Raw genomic sequence first — 14,596 nt, 5'->3', positions numbered from 1 at the left:
AGGTCATAGCAGGACTTCTTGTACTTATTCCTGTCTATGGCCGTAGCCTTAGGGTCGTCTATGATAGCTGTGTGTGGTAGCCCAGTTCTTTAGTTTAGCACCAACATTGGTGTTAATCCAAGGTTTTTGATTGGGGAAGCAGCGAACCCTCACCGTGGGGACGTCGTCGCTGATGCATTTTCTAATAAAGCCTGTAACAGAGGTGGTTAGCTTGTCAATGTTATCGGCACAGTCTCAAAACATATTCCAATCAGCGTTAGCAAAGCAGTCCTAATCTCTGTTTCTGGTGACTATTTATCAATGGAGCAAGTCACGGGTACTTCCTGTTTTAGTTTCTGCTTGTAAACAGTTAGCAAGAGTACAGAGTCATGATCTGATTTGCCAAATGGCAGACGAGAGAGGGCCTTGTATGCTTGCTTGTGGGTAAAATAACTGTGGTCTAGGACTTTATCACCCCCTAGTGGCGTTTGTGTTTACCTGTGCTGTTCTTTCAGGGCAATGTGTTCCTGCTGTGAAGCTGACAGTCTCTCAGTCTCCTGTTTCAGCTTTACTTCCAACTGAGAATGCTGGGCTTCAAATCGGGCCTACACACACACACACACACACACACACACACACACACACACACACACACACACACACACACACACACACAAATTTTGTAAACAAACCCCCAGACCCCCAAATTTGTAAACAGCCCCCAGTCATAAGATCTTGTAAACAGACAAATAGATATGTACCTGTTCCAGAGCCCAGTCCATGCGCTCCGTGTCCCACTCTCTCCGCGCCTCCAGTTTCTCCTCCTCCAGCTGTATCAGTCTCCCCCTCACTTTGGCCAACTCTCCCCTTACCTCCTCCAACACCTGTCTTATCTCCAACAAATGCTGCTCCTCTCGCTGCTTGCACTCCTACAATCAAACACATGCACATACACACACAGGATGGTGTCAATTTAGAATGAACTCCAATTCAAGATGCTTTGAGTTATTTAAAGGACATTGATTCCATTAGGTACACTTCATGCACAATTTTAAAAAACACTTAATAAATGGAAATGCTAGTTAGAGACTGCTGTTAGTTGCTAAATAAGAGCTGCTTTCAAGGCTTCCGTTTGCGGCAAACATGTTACTTAGTAACAATTTCAGTTGAATGATTTAAACGGACATTCCAAAATGTTGGACAGGAGAGACAAACCCACCCTCTCCTCTTGTAGTTGATTGGCTAGCTGGACTGTCTGGTCCTCCAGCGATCTTCTCTCATTGGCTGTTTGCTCCTGGAGGCAGGTCAGAGCAGTCTGGGCTTCCTGGGCATGTAGATGCAGCCCGTCTCGCTCCACACACAAGAGCTCAGACTCACGCCTACAATCACACAGAGACCCTTCCAACTCCACCAGCCGCAGCTCCTACACACACACACACACACACATAGGTGTAAATGATAGTTCGAGAGAATGTGACTGTGTGTGTGAGTTACTCACCAGCTGTCTGTTGGTTCTCTGTAGTTCCTCAGTGTGTTTCTGCTCTTGCTCCAGGGCCTCGGCAACCTGAGCCAGAGACTGCTCTAATTGACCAAGGGTCTGGAAAACACACATGCACGCACACACTCGTAGTGACATTTGTGAATCCTATGTATATGTGATAACAACAGCCAATGACAGTCGCGCCACTTGGTTTGGTATAAAGATGTGGGATGGTGGTGTGGAAATGTAACCACTGTCAAATTCAAACAGAGCTATGGATGCAAGGCAGCAACATGTTAAATCTTTGTAAGCACATACAGTGCCTTGCGAAAGTATTCGGCCCCCTTGAACTTTGCGACCTTTTTCCACATTTCAGGCTTCAAACATAAAGATATAAAACTGTATTTTTTTGTGAAGAATCAACAACAAGTGGGACACAATCATGAAGTGGAACGACATTTATTGGATATTTCAAACTTTTTTAACAAATCAAAAACAGAAAAATTGGGCGTGCAAAATTATTCAGCCCCTTTACTTTCAGTGCAGCAAACTCTCTCCAGAAGTTCAGTGAGGATCTCTGAATGATCCAATGTTGACCTAAATGACTAATGATGACAAATACAATCCACCTGTGTGTAATCAAGTCTCCGTATAAATGCACCTGCACTGTGATAGTCTCAGAGGTCCGTTAAAAGCGCAGAGAGCATCATGAAGAACAAGGAACACACCAGGCAGGTCCGAGATACTGTTGTGAAGAAGTTTAAAGCCGGATTTGGATACAAAAAATATTTCCCAAGCTTTAAACATCCCAAGGAGCACTGTGCAAGCGATAATATTGAAATGGAAGGAGTATCAGACCACTGCAAATCTACCAAGACCTGGCCGTCCCTCTAAACTTTCAGCTCATACAAGGAGAAGACTGATCAGAGATGCAGCCAAGAGGCCCATGATCACTCTGGATGAACTGCAGAGATCTACAGCTGAGGTGGGAGACTCTGTCCATAGGACAACAATCAGTCATATATTGCACAAATCTGGCCTTTATGGAAGAGTGGCAAGAAGAAAGCCATTTCTTAAAGATATCCATAAAAAGTGTCGTTTAAAGTTTGCCACAAGCCATCTGGGAGACACACCAAACATGTGGAAGAAGGTGCTCTGGTCAGATGAAACCAAAATTGAACTTTTTGGCAACAATGCCGTAAAAGCAACACAGCTCATCACCCTGAACACACCATCCCCACTGTCAAACATGGTGGTGGCAGCATCATGGTTTGGGCCTGCTTTTCTTCAGCAGGGACAGGGAAGATGGTTAAAATTGATGGGAAGATGGATGGAGCCAAATACAGGACCATTCTGGAAGAAAACCTGATGGAGTCTGCAAAAGACCTGAGACTGGGACGGAGATTTATCTTCCAACAAGACAATGATCCAAAACATAATCTACAATGGAATGGTTCAAAAATAAACATATCCAGGTGTTAGAATGGCCAAGTCAAAGTCCAGACCTGAATCCAATCGAGAATCTGTGGAAAGAACTGAAAACTGCTGTTCACAAATGCTCTCCATCCAACCTCACTGAGCTCGAGCTGTTTTGCAAGGAGGAATGGGAAAAAATGTCAGTCTCTCGATGTGCAAAACTGATAGAGACATACCCCAAGCGACTTACAGCTGTAATCGCAGCAAAAGGTGGCGCTACAAAGTATTAACTTAAGGGGGCTGAATAATTTTGCACGCCCAATTTTTCAGTTTTTGATTTGTTAAAAAAGTTTGAAATATCCAATAAATGTCGTTCCACTTCATGATTGTGCCCCACTTGTTGTTGATTCTTCACAAAAAAATACAGTTTTATATCTTTATGTTTGAAGACTGAAATGTGGCAAAAGGTCGTAAAGTTCAAGGGGGCCAAATACTTTCGCAAGGCACTGTACTGTTTGTGTGCTACCTCTTGCTGCTTTGTATGTCGTCTCTCCGCCAGCTCCTTCTCTTGCTGTAGTCTCTTCATTCCCTCACTCTTCTCCTGCTCATGTTTCCTCCAGCCTTCAACCACCTTAGCCAGGGTCTGATAGATAGACACACACAGGTTATTAGTAATATATGGTGACAGCTCCACCTTGGCCTCTGATATTTTCACCATATACAGTATGAGTGAAAAGTTTGGACACACCTACTCATTCGTATTTATTGGGGATCCCCATTAACTGCTGCCTATTCTTCCTGAGGTCCAAACACACCAAAGCACCCACATTACATATAAAGCAAAATATAAAACAGTGAACTATGTTTGTACTGAATGAGCTAAAGATAAAACAAGCATATCCACAACAGAACATTTTCAATACCACCATACAACATCAATGTGTGCGTAAGCATGTTTTTGTACCTATGTCTCTCATTCAAGGGTATTTCTTTATTTGTACTATTTTCTACATTGAAGAATAGTGAAGACATCAAAATTATTAAATAACACACATGGAATCACGTAGCAACCAGAAAAGTGTTAAACAAATCAAAATATGTTAAAAGTTCATTTGTGGAATTTCTTTCCTTAATGCATTTGAGCCATCAGTTGTGTTGTGACAAGGGAGGGGTGGTATACAGAAGATAGCCCTATTTGGTAAAAGACCAAGTCCATATTATGGCAAGAACAGCTAAAATCAGCAAAGAGAAACGACAGTCCATCATTACTTTAAAACATGAAGGTCAGTCAAAACGGAAAATGTCAGTAACTTTTAAAGTTTATTCAAGTGCAGACGCAAAAACCATCAAGCGCTAGGATTAAACTGGCTCTCATGAAGACCACCACAGGAAAGGAAGACCCAGAGTTAGACCCAGAGTTACCTCTGCTGCAGAGGATAAGTTCATTAGAGTTAACTGCACCTCAGATTGCAGCCCGTCACAGAGTTCAAGTAACAGACACATCTCAACATCGACTGTTCAGAGAAGACTGCGAGAATCAATGGATATTTAACGGGTGAAAATCTGTCCTTTGGTCTGATGAGTCTAATTAGTAGATTTCTGGTTCCAACTGCCATGTCTTTGTGAGATGCAGAGTAAGTGGACAGATGATCTTTGCATGTGTGGTTCTTACGTGAAGCATGGAGGTGGTGTGATGGTACTTTTCTGGTGACACTGTCTGTGATTTATTATATTTATTTAGGCAAACTTAACCAGCATGGCTACCACAGCGATACACCATCCCATCTGGTGTGCACTTAGTGGGACTACCATTTGTTGGTCAACAGGACAATGACCCAAAACACACCTCCAGGCTGTTGTAAGCGCTATTTGACCAAGAAGGAGAGTGATGGAGTGCTGCATCAGACGACCTGGCCTTCACAATCACCCGACCTCAACCCAATTGAAATTATTTGGGATGAGTTGGAGCGCAGAGTGAAGGAAAAGCAGCCAACAAGTGCTCAGCATATGTGGGAACTCCTTCAAGACTGTTGGAAAAACATTTCAGTTGAAGCTGGTTGAGAGAATGCCAAGAGTGTGCAAAGTTGTCATCAAGGCAAAGGGTGGGTATTTTGAAGAACCGAAAATCTCAAATATATTTTGATTTGTTTAACACTATTTTGGTTACTACATGATTCCATGTGTTATTTCACAGTAGTACAGTAGTACAGTAGCACAAATAGTACAAATAAAGAAAAATAAAGAAAAATTCTTGAAAGAGTACGTGTGTCCAAACTTTTGACAGGTACTGTAGATCCTAAAGATGTGCATGTGTGTGGGAGAGAGCTAGAGAGAGAGAAACAGAGAGAGAGCAAGAGTGTATATGAGTGTAAGGTGTGTCCACACCTTATCCAGCTGCTCGATCATGACGTCCTTCTTCCGGTCAGCTGACAAAGCGAGAGCCAATCTTTGCTGAAGCTCCAGAGCCTTACTCTGCAAAACCAGGACGTGCCGCTCACACTGCTAGAGACACACTTAACGTCACAAACCTGCAGCCCCTGCACGTCACACTGCTCCTGACTAGGGTTGTCCCGAAACCAATATTGGGATAGTGGTACCGTGACAACCCTACTACAGACGCAGTTACACACCAGGCAGCACCTGCCCCTCACACACACACATCTGCCACTCATACTGGCACATAGAGAGGGGTTAGACACTGACCAGGCTGTAGCAGGCTAAAGCAGGGCTGATCCTCAGGAATTGGAAGGTATTGGGGCCAAAGATCATATCAGGATCAGTGTTCGTGTGTTTACCTTGCGGCTGGTCCTCTCCCTGTCTAGGCTCTCCCTAAGGAGAGTGGCTTCCGGGGAGGAGAAGACACCATCAGAGCGCAGACGAGAAGAATAACGCGGGAACAACTCCTCTAAACCTCCTACCCCACCACTGGAGAAGAGAATAAGAAAAGTGCAATTTGTTTTACATTTAGTCAAATACGTACCGACTACATAGCTATTATAGAGAACACAAAAATATATCAAAAAACTAAAATAGAGAAGGTGTATAGTGTTACCCGAGTAGCTGTGAGGTGCTGTCACTGTTAAATGACTGGTTGGGACTCTCTGTAACACTGCTGCCTCCTGCAGGACAATAGAGGAAATACCATATTGGCAAAGTTTGTGTGTGTTTGTGAGAGTGGCGTGTCTGTCTGTCTCCTTTTTCTTCAGTGTGTGTAATCCATTCCCTGAATCCCAGCCCCCTACCCCCTAGGCACAGATCTAAGAGGATTGGATAGGTGTAAGCAATATGGTGGTGGTTCCACCTAGGGTTGGGTGATGTCAACCTCTGTCCTATCGTGTGATTATTTTCCCATAAAACATTGTTATATACGATGCGATCACCCCCTAAAAAGTGTGCTAAAACTACAGTTGTGCTATAGCGCAAAATAAAATGCAACTCAAGCCCAGTGAGGAGGATTTGATGGCTCATTGTGTCAAAAACCGCACTCAGGTCGATGTTGAGGGCATCAGCAGAGGTGGTCATTGACAACTTTGAGGATTGTAGTTTCAGTACTGTGGAGGGAGTGGAAACCAGAATGGGAGGGCTCGGAATAGGTTGATGATTAGCAGGTGAGTTTGTAATTAAGAGGCAACAGTCCGTTCCAGAGTCTTGGCAAGGAAGGGAAGGTTGGTAATGGGGTGGAAGTTATTGAGGAAGGTAGGGTCTAGCCCTGGCATTTTTAAGATGGTGGTGATAGCAGCTGTTTTGCAGTTGGAGGGGACAGTTCCGTGGGCAAGGGAGAGATTAGAGATGTGTACGATATATGGACAGCGAGCAGACTTTGATGAGAAAAGTGGAGAGGATCCAGGGAGCAAGTTGTAGTCTTGGATGACATGAGTTTTGAGATGGGGCGAATTCTGAGACGGGTTTCAGGGGTGACGGTTGGGAGGTTAACAGGGGAAGGTGCGGCTGAGGGAGAATTATCAGTCAGTGATGAGTTTATTTGGGTGAACTTGTCCTTGAAAAACTGAAGGAAGGAGTTGCAGAGTTCAGTGGAGGAAGTAGAGAAGGTGTCATCATGGGCTGAAGTGGTTTGCTGACAGTCGAGAACAGTCTGGGAGTTCTTATTGAATGATGTTTGAGAAGTAGGCAGACCTGGCAGCATCTGTTGGTGGAGAGGTAGTTTGTAGGCCTCAGCGTGGGCAGTGAGCCCAGACTTCCAGCTCAGGCGCTCCAGTTGGCAGCCAGCTTGCTTCAGGGCGCAGAGCTCAGGGGTAAACCAGGGGGAGGAGAAGGAAACAGGTTTAGTTTGGATTGGGTCCAGAGAGTTGAGGGAGACAGAGCAGTGTTTGAATTGAGCAGCTAGTTCACCAGGTGTGTTGGGGGGTGTGGTCAAGGGGCAGGGCAGCGCAATTGGCATCAGAGTTGGAGGAGGCCAACAGCTTTGATGTTATGGAAGGAGATAAGGCATTTGTCAGTGTTGTGGGGTGAGTATGAGGGGAGAAATTAAGTATCTTGTGGTCAGATAGTGGGAACAGAGAAAGGGAAATATTAGTTAAGTTGAGGCCAACAGAGCAGATGAGATCTGGTATATGTCCCTTGATGTGAGTGGGAAAACTGACAAGTTGGGTAATATTAACAGTCCAGAACAGCAATGAAAGAGGCAGGTTTTGAGTTTGATGAGTCCATGTCAATATTCATCATCTCCAAGCAGGGGAAGAGTGGGACAGTAATTGTGAGTAGTCCAGAAAGGAATGATTCATTAGCTTTAGGAAGACAGTACACAAGGATAGTGGTAATAGAGCAGGATGATTTGTAAGCAATGTATTCAAATGAGATAGTAGGGACAGAGTTCAGCTATTTTGATTTACATTTACATTTTTACATTTAAGTCATTTAGCAGACGCTCTTATCCAGAGCGACTTACAAATTGGTGCGTTCACCTTAAGACATCCAGTGGAACAGCCACTTTACAATAGTGCATCTAAATCTTTTAAGGGGGTGAGAAGGATTACTTTATCCTATCCTAGGTATTCCTGAAAGAGGTGGGGTTTCAGGTGTCTCCGGAAGGTGGTGATTGACTCCGCTGTCCTGGCGTCGTGAGGGAGTTTGTTCCACCATTGGGGGGCCAGAGCAGCGAACAGTTTTGACTGGGCTGCGCGGGAACTGTACTTCCTCAGTGGTAGGGAGGCGAGCAGGCCAGAGGTGGATGAACGCAGTGCCCTTGTTTGGGTGTAGGGCCTGATCAGAGCCTGGAGGTACTGAGGTGCCGTTCCCCTCACAGCTCCGTAGGCAAGCACCATGGTCTTGTAGCGGATGCGAGCTTCAACTGGAAGCCAGTGGAGAGAGCGGAGGAGCGGGGTGACGTGAGAGAACTTGGGAAGGTTGAACACCAGACGGGCTGCGGCGTTCTGGATGAGTTGTAGGGGTTTAATGGCACAGGCAGGGAGCCCAGCCAACAGCGAGTTGCAGTAATCCAGACGGGAGATGACAAGTGCCTGGATTAGGACCTGCGCTGCTTCCTGTGTGAGGCAGGGTCGTACTCTGCGGATGTTGTAGAGCATGAACCTACAAGAACGGGCCACCGCCTTGATGTTAGTTGAGAACGACAGGGTGTTGTCCAGGATCACGCCAAGGTTCTTAGCGCTCTGGGAGGAGGACACAATGGAGTTGTCAACCGTGATGGCGAGATCATGGAATGGGCAGTCCTTCCCGGGAGGAAGAGCAGCTCCGTCTTGCCGAGGTTCAGCTTGAGGTGGTGATCCGTCATCCACACTGATATGTCTGCCAGACATGCAGAGATGCGATTCGCCACCTGGTCATCAGAAGGGGGAAAGGAGAAGATTAATTGTGTGTCGTCTGCATAGCAATGATAGGAGAGACCATGTGAGGTTATGACAGAGCCAAGTGACTTGGTGTATAGCGAGAATAGGAGAGGGCCTAGAACAGAGCCCTGGGGGACGCCAGTGGTGAGAGCGCGTGGTGAGGAGACAGATTCTCGCCACGCCACCTGGTAGGAGCGACCTGTCAGGTAGGACGCAATCCAAGCGTGGGCCGCGCCGGAGATGCCCAACTCGGAGAGGGTGGAGAGGAGGATCTGATGGTTCACAGTATCGAAGGCAGCCGATAGGTCTAGAAGGATGAGAGCAGAGGAGAGAGAGTTAGCTTTAGCAGTGCGGAGGGCCTCCGTGATACAGAGAAGAGCAGTCTCAGTTGAATGACTAGTCTTGAAACCTGACTGATTTGGATCAAGAAGGTCATTCTGAGAGAGATAGCGGGAGAGCTGGCCAAGGACGGCACGTTCAAGAGTTTTGGAGAGAAAAGAAAGAAGGGATACTGGTCTGTAGTTGTTGACATCGGAGGGATCGAGTGTAGGTTTTTTCAGAAGGGGTGCAACTCTCGCTCTCTTGAAGACAGAAGGGACGTAGCCAGCGGTCAGGGATGAGTTGATGAGCGAGGTGAGGTAAGGGAGAAGGTCTCCGGAAATGGTCTGGAGAAGAGAGGAGGGAATAGGGTCAAGCAGGCAGGTTGTTGGGCGGCCGGCCGTCACAAGACGCGAGATTTCATCTGGAGAGAGAGGGGAGAAAGAGGTCAGAGCACAGGGTAGGGCAGTGTGAGCAGAACCAGCGGTGTCGTTTGACTTAGCAAACGAGGATCGGATGTCGTCGACCTTCTTTTCAAAATGGTTGACGAAGTCATCTGCAGAGAGGGAGGAGGGGGAGGAGGATTCAGGAGGGAGGAGAAGGTGGCAAAGAGCTTCCTAGGGTTAGAGGCAGATGCTTGGACTTTAGAGTGGTAGAAAGTGGCTTTAGCAGCAGAGACAGAAGAGGAAAATGTAGAGAGGAGGGAGTGAATTTACAGTTACAGTATACAGTAGAGCAAGGGCGCCACCACGGCTGGTGGAGTGGGGGTGACACAGGTAGCCATAACCATCAGGAGTAGCATGGTTAAGAGAAAATAAATCACTGGGTTGTTGCCAAGTTTCAGTTAGGAGGAGGAAGTCTAGCTTGTTGTCAGATATTAGTTCATGGAGCAAGGGGGCTTTGTTCATTGATCGAGTGTTGAGGCGAGCAAAGTTAGAATTGTGAAACAGAGGTGAGTTTATGGATAGTGCTACAGTAGATTGAAGGGGACGTAGGCAGTCATGGTTTACTGTACAAGATGGATTGGAAGTAGGGCGTGAGTGAGACGAGATAGAGTTAATGTTGCTACCAGTAGTATAGTTGACAGACCAGTTGCGACGTGAGCTATGATGCAGGTAGCAGCGTCTACGTAGGATGCCCGATGAGTGGGCGGGATAAGGACATCATAGGAGAGCCGGAGCCGATAGTTATTATTCATGTGACGAAAATCAGGGGGGGGTAGTATTTGGTCGGGATTAAAACAGGGAGTGGGAATCCATACTATTCCAGGGCAGAGAGCAAACAGGAGGAACAGAGAGGAGCCCGTGGGCAGGTGCATGACAGCAATTTAGATCAAATAAAATTACAGATGAATCCACACAGAAACCCCCACGGTTAGCAAAGCAGCAAGCCAGAGCCCAACTAGCCTACTCTAAACCAGCTAGCACTAGAACCCACAGTCAAAAACACGTGAAATACAATCCTCGCCAGCAGAGCAAAAGAAAGAGAGCGGAAACCTAATGAGATTGACGGCAGGGGTCCATGCGATGGCAAAAGAGTGGAGGCTAGGTCGGGAAGAGCTTCGGTGGAGAGGCCCTAGCCAGAGAAAAAACAGGTAGCGGCAGGAGCTACTCCGGGCCGCAGGAGAGTCAGAGGGAAACCCGGTAGGTATTCCAGAGGGAGATATGGCGAGGGACATCCAAAATAGATACATTCCCTAGGCAATAATCCAAAAGGTGGGTCAGACAACCAGGAGGCCTGCGATCAGAGGAAGAATACAGGCAGATGATCACAGCAGCGCAATCTATTTTTTTATATGATTTGTCAGTACATTATGTAAATGTTTTGCTGATACAGTGGTTCAGTTATAGGTTTCTAGCTTTCTAGTCAAATAGAAAGCTAGCCAAGGTTGTCAAAGTCACAGAACTTTGGTAGGCCTACTTTAGTCCAGAGGCCTGGCTGGGAGTCTTCTTCCTTCACACTGAGACCAAGACACTGACATTGTTGCTTTGAATCAAGATGTTTCTCTGCTCTATCTTGACTTGTTTATTGAAGTCAAATTTAAGATTGCAATTGAATTTAACTGAACATCTGAGTTTTAAATGTCTGATCAGATCATTCATAGTTTTTTCACTCGGAATTACCTTTTTTTTTTTCAAATAGATAAATTCTGTTCAATGTGTGTGTTTTAGCCTATCAGAAGCTTCTAAAGCCATGAAATAATTTTCTGGAATTTTACAAGCTGTTTGAAGGCACAGTCAACTTAGTGTATATAAATTCTGACCCACTGGAATTGTGATACAGTGAATTATAAGTGAAATAATCTTTCTGTAAAGATGGAAAAATTACTTGTGTCATGCACAAAGCAGATGTCCCAACCGACTTGCCAAAACTATAGTTTAACAAAAAATTTGTGGAGTGGTTGAAAAACAAGTTTTAATAACCAAATGCATGTAAACTTCCGACTTCAACTGTATATGAATGGTTAATGAGTAATAGGCCTGTGGAAATATTGAAAAATGTATTATGACTTATCAATGACAGTTGCACTTCTGATTATACTATTTACATAATTAAATGAATACTTTGCTTGTGACTGACAGGTAACAAAATAAAGAACGTCAAAGTGGAACTCCACTGTGGCCTTGTTTTCCGTAATTTTTTTTGCAAGAGGTAGATCTTGGTTTACATTTGGACTTGGCATGTGATCTTAGGCTTGAAAAAGTTAGTGACCACTGGGCTATAGCAAATAGGAATAGGCAAATTAGAATGTCACTTGTCCTGCGATACTTTTTACTCCACGGCACCAGTCAAGTTCAAATACGCTAAACCATCGTCGATCACATGTCGTCGCCATAGACGATGGCTGTCAATCATCGTCAATAGATAATTCCATCATAATATCGCCCCACCCTAGTTTCACCTCCATCATGCCCTCTGACAAGTCAGGTGGATTTTTTAAAATATATTTTTACATATTGTGGACATCCATCCATTCCTCTATGATCTGTGCCTATGGGTGTGGGGGGGGTACAGGCTATGGGTTGGTTTGGGATAGAAGGAGAGTCTCCAGGGTCTCACCCTCTGTCTCCAATGTGGGTGTGCTTCTCAGCATGGTTTGAAGGTGAGCTCTGACATTCTCCATGTCCTGGATATGTCTCCTGCCATTCTGCAACCAACACACCAACATGAAGTCACACACACAATCGCACACATACAACAAACACGTGTCGGATGTAAGGGGTTAGTTACAGTGTGTCTGCTGCTGTAGTCCACACTGGTGTTGAGATTATCACCCATCTCCTCTACCAACACCCTTTCTTCCTCTCCCTCCTCCTCCTGTCTCCCCCCGGGGGAGGGGGTGTGAAGGTTCAGGGGGGATCTAGCCATACCCCCTTCCTCCCCCCCCAGCTGAGGAGAAGAAAACTGAAATGACACCTGTCTGGAGACACACAGAGATAGTTAGAGTGAGACATGACACTGTCCATCAACCAGTCTGTCTATTTGCATGTTGAAAACCCAGTCTTATTTCTGGGCAAGAGGGGGGTGAGGTTGTTTCTGGGAGCATAGGGATTGTTTCTGGACAGGGCCAGGGTTACCTGTGAGTGTGGCCTGGTGATGGTTGACCTTTGGCCTGGAGATCTCGGGTGAGTTGCAGCGAGGAGTAGAGGTGGGCTGTGACCTCACAAGACTCATCCCACGGGGAACGGTGCGAGGAAGGCCAGGAGCAGATCAGAGAGGGGGAGGCTTGTTTAGAAAGGGAAGCAGTGAGGATAGAAATGGGGGGAGGAGAGGTGGGGGCTGATATATGCAAAGGTTCTTTGTCACTTAGTAGTTCTTCACACCTGGTTGATGCCATCCCTGAACAGAGTAAACACAGTCAGTGTAGAAAATACTGAATCAGTCAGAGTTTCTGTACAATCACCAACCACATGAGCTAGTTACAGTTGAGCTAGTTACTTATGTTCACAAATAATAACTTTCGCAGTGTACTCGTTCGTCAGCTAACGTTACTTAGCTAGCAAACTTACCAACGTTAACTGTTGCAGTACATTTGATTGTTCTAAAAAAAGTTCATATTTAATTCCCTAGTTAATTAGCAACAAAATAAACCAAAACATTAACCAACTTAGTGAGCAAATAACACAGAGGTAATGTTAGTCAACTAACGTTAACTAGGCAATTCTGATGCCGTTTATTTGTTGTGGCAACGTCGGTAGTCCAGCAACAGGAAAGTGACAAACCCTAAGATTTGGCTGTATAAAGTTATGACCACAGCTAGCAATATATGGGAGACCAACAAGTGAGACATTTTCAAATCAAGATTATATGTAGATTATAGTGACGCATAACGGTAAAACAAACTCAGCTAGCTAACAAGCGACATTAGTTTAGTATGACTCTGGTTAGGCTAACAAACACACAATCCCACCCTACCTATCGGTTGAGAGTGGCTGTGTACGTACCCGCTACAATTGGAAAACTCCCGGGCGCGAAAAGGTAGTGGATAGCTAACTACTGTGCCAAGCTATCCTTCAGTGGTAGCTTCTAGCTAACGTTACCAGGAGGCTATCAACATCTAGTCAGTATATTGATGCTCTTTGGTACAGTACTAACGTTAGCTAACAGGGAAAAAAAATAATAAAACTCCCGGGGCCTGATTTAAAAAACAATAATTAAAAAATCGCGCTTGGTTGTGTTAACTAGCGGCACTTCCGATTGTTTAAGATACGACACGTCCGGTATTGAAGTCCACACACCAGTCGTTTCCTTCTTCTTCTCTGGTATAATAATGGCGTTCGAATGTGCATGCCGCCACCTACTGCGCATGTTGAAAATAAAAATATCCCAAAAACTGAAAATATTTGTGGTGGTTGGGGAACCTTCATACAAACAGTTGTGTAAAGTACTCAAGTAAAAATAATTTCAAGTACTACTTAATAGTGGCGGAACTAGAGTTTTATACATGGGGTGGCCAGGGGGTGTCCAAGGCTACTTTGGTGGTCCAAATGTTGGTTATGTTTCCACTTGCCTCTAAAGAAAGGTATATTTAAAGCATTCTTATTGGTTGGTTCAACTCTGATTTTATTTATTTCACCTTTATTTAACCAGGTAGGCAAGTTGAGAACAAGTTCTCATTTACAATTGCGATCGGGCCAAGATAAAGCAAAGCAGTTCGACACATACAACAACACAGAGTTACACATGGAGTAAACCAAACATACAGTCAATAATACAGTAGAAAAAAGTCTATATACGATGTGAGCAAATGAGGTGAGATAAGGGAGGTAAAGGCAAAAAAAGGCCATTGTGGCAAAGTAAATACAATATAGCAAGTAAAACACTGGAATGGTTGATTTGGAAGAATGTGCAAAGTAGAAATAAAAATAATGGGGTGCAAAGGAGCAAAATAAATAAATAAATAAAATAAATACAGTAGGGAAAGAGGTAGTTGTTTGGGCTAAATTATAGATGGGCTATGTACAGGTGCAGTAATCTGTGAGCTGCTCTGACAGCTGGTGCTTAAAGCTAGTGAGGGAGATAAGTGTTTCCAGTTTCAGAGATTTTTGTAGTTCGTTCCAGTCATTGGCAGCAGAGAACTGGAAGGAGAGGCGGCCAA

General features: G+C 45.0%; 1 protein-coding gene across 5 annotated transcripts in view; it reads right to left on the bottom strand.

The window, feature by feature from the left end:
• Positions 1 to 13,716, bottom strand: part of cntrob (centrobin, centrosomal BRCA2 interacting protein) — a 44,097-nt gene extending 30,381 nt beyond the window's left edge. The window contains exons 1-12 of one of the 5 annotated variants that reach the window (XM_065024682.1): positions 13,443 to 13,716; positions 12,576 to 12,837; positions 12,229 to 12,418; positions 12,058 to 12,145; positions 5,928 to 5,994; positions 5,671 to 5,800; positions 5,261 to 5,377; positions 3,402 to 3,518; positions 1,478 to 1,576; positions 1,199 to 1,402; positions 741 to 908; positions 478 to 584 (exon numbers count right to left, since the gene is read on the bottom strand). In XM_065024682.1, the coding sequence (XP_064880754.1) occupies positions 478 to 584; positions 741 to 908; positions 1,199 to 1,402; positions 1,478 to 1,576; positions 3,402 to 3,518; positions 5,261 to 5,377; positions 5,671 to 5,800; positions 5,928 to 5,994; positions 12,058 to 12,145; positions 12,229 to 12,418; positions 12,576 to 12,835 (1,547 nt within the window). In that variant the 5' untranslated portion in view covers positions 12,836 to 12,837; positions 13,443 to 13,716. Of the gene's footprint in view, positions 1 to 477; positions 585 to 740; positions 909 to 1,198; positions 1,403 to 1,477; positions 1,577 to 3,401; positions 3,519 to 5,260; positions 5,378 to 5,670; positions 5,801 to 5,927; positions 5,995 to 7,009; positions 7,725 to 12,057; positions 12,146 to 12,228; positions 12,419 to 12,575; positions 12,838 to 13,442 lie in introns of those variants that run through there. The other 4 variants (XM_029673373.2, XM_029673370.2, XM_029673368.2 and 1 more) reach the window with 4 other exon arrangements.
• Between the last annotated feature and the right edge of the window lie 880 nt (positions 13,717 to 14,596).

This window comes from Oncorhynchus nerka, linkage group LG11 (genome assembly GCF_034236695.1).
Source record: "Oncorhynchus nerka isolate Pitt River linkage group LG11, Oner_Uvic_2.0, whole genome shotgun sequence".
Classification (NCBI taxonomy): Eukaryota; Metazoa; Chordata; class Actinopteri; order Salmoniformes; family Salmonidae; genus Oncorhynchus; species Oncorhynchus nerka.
The sequence above is the reverse complement of the archived record's forward strand: the minus strand, read 5'-3'. Positions and strand labels throughout refer to the sequence as shown.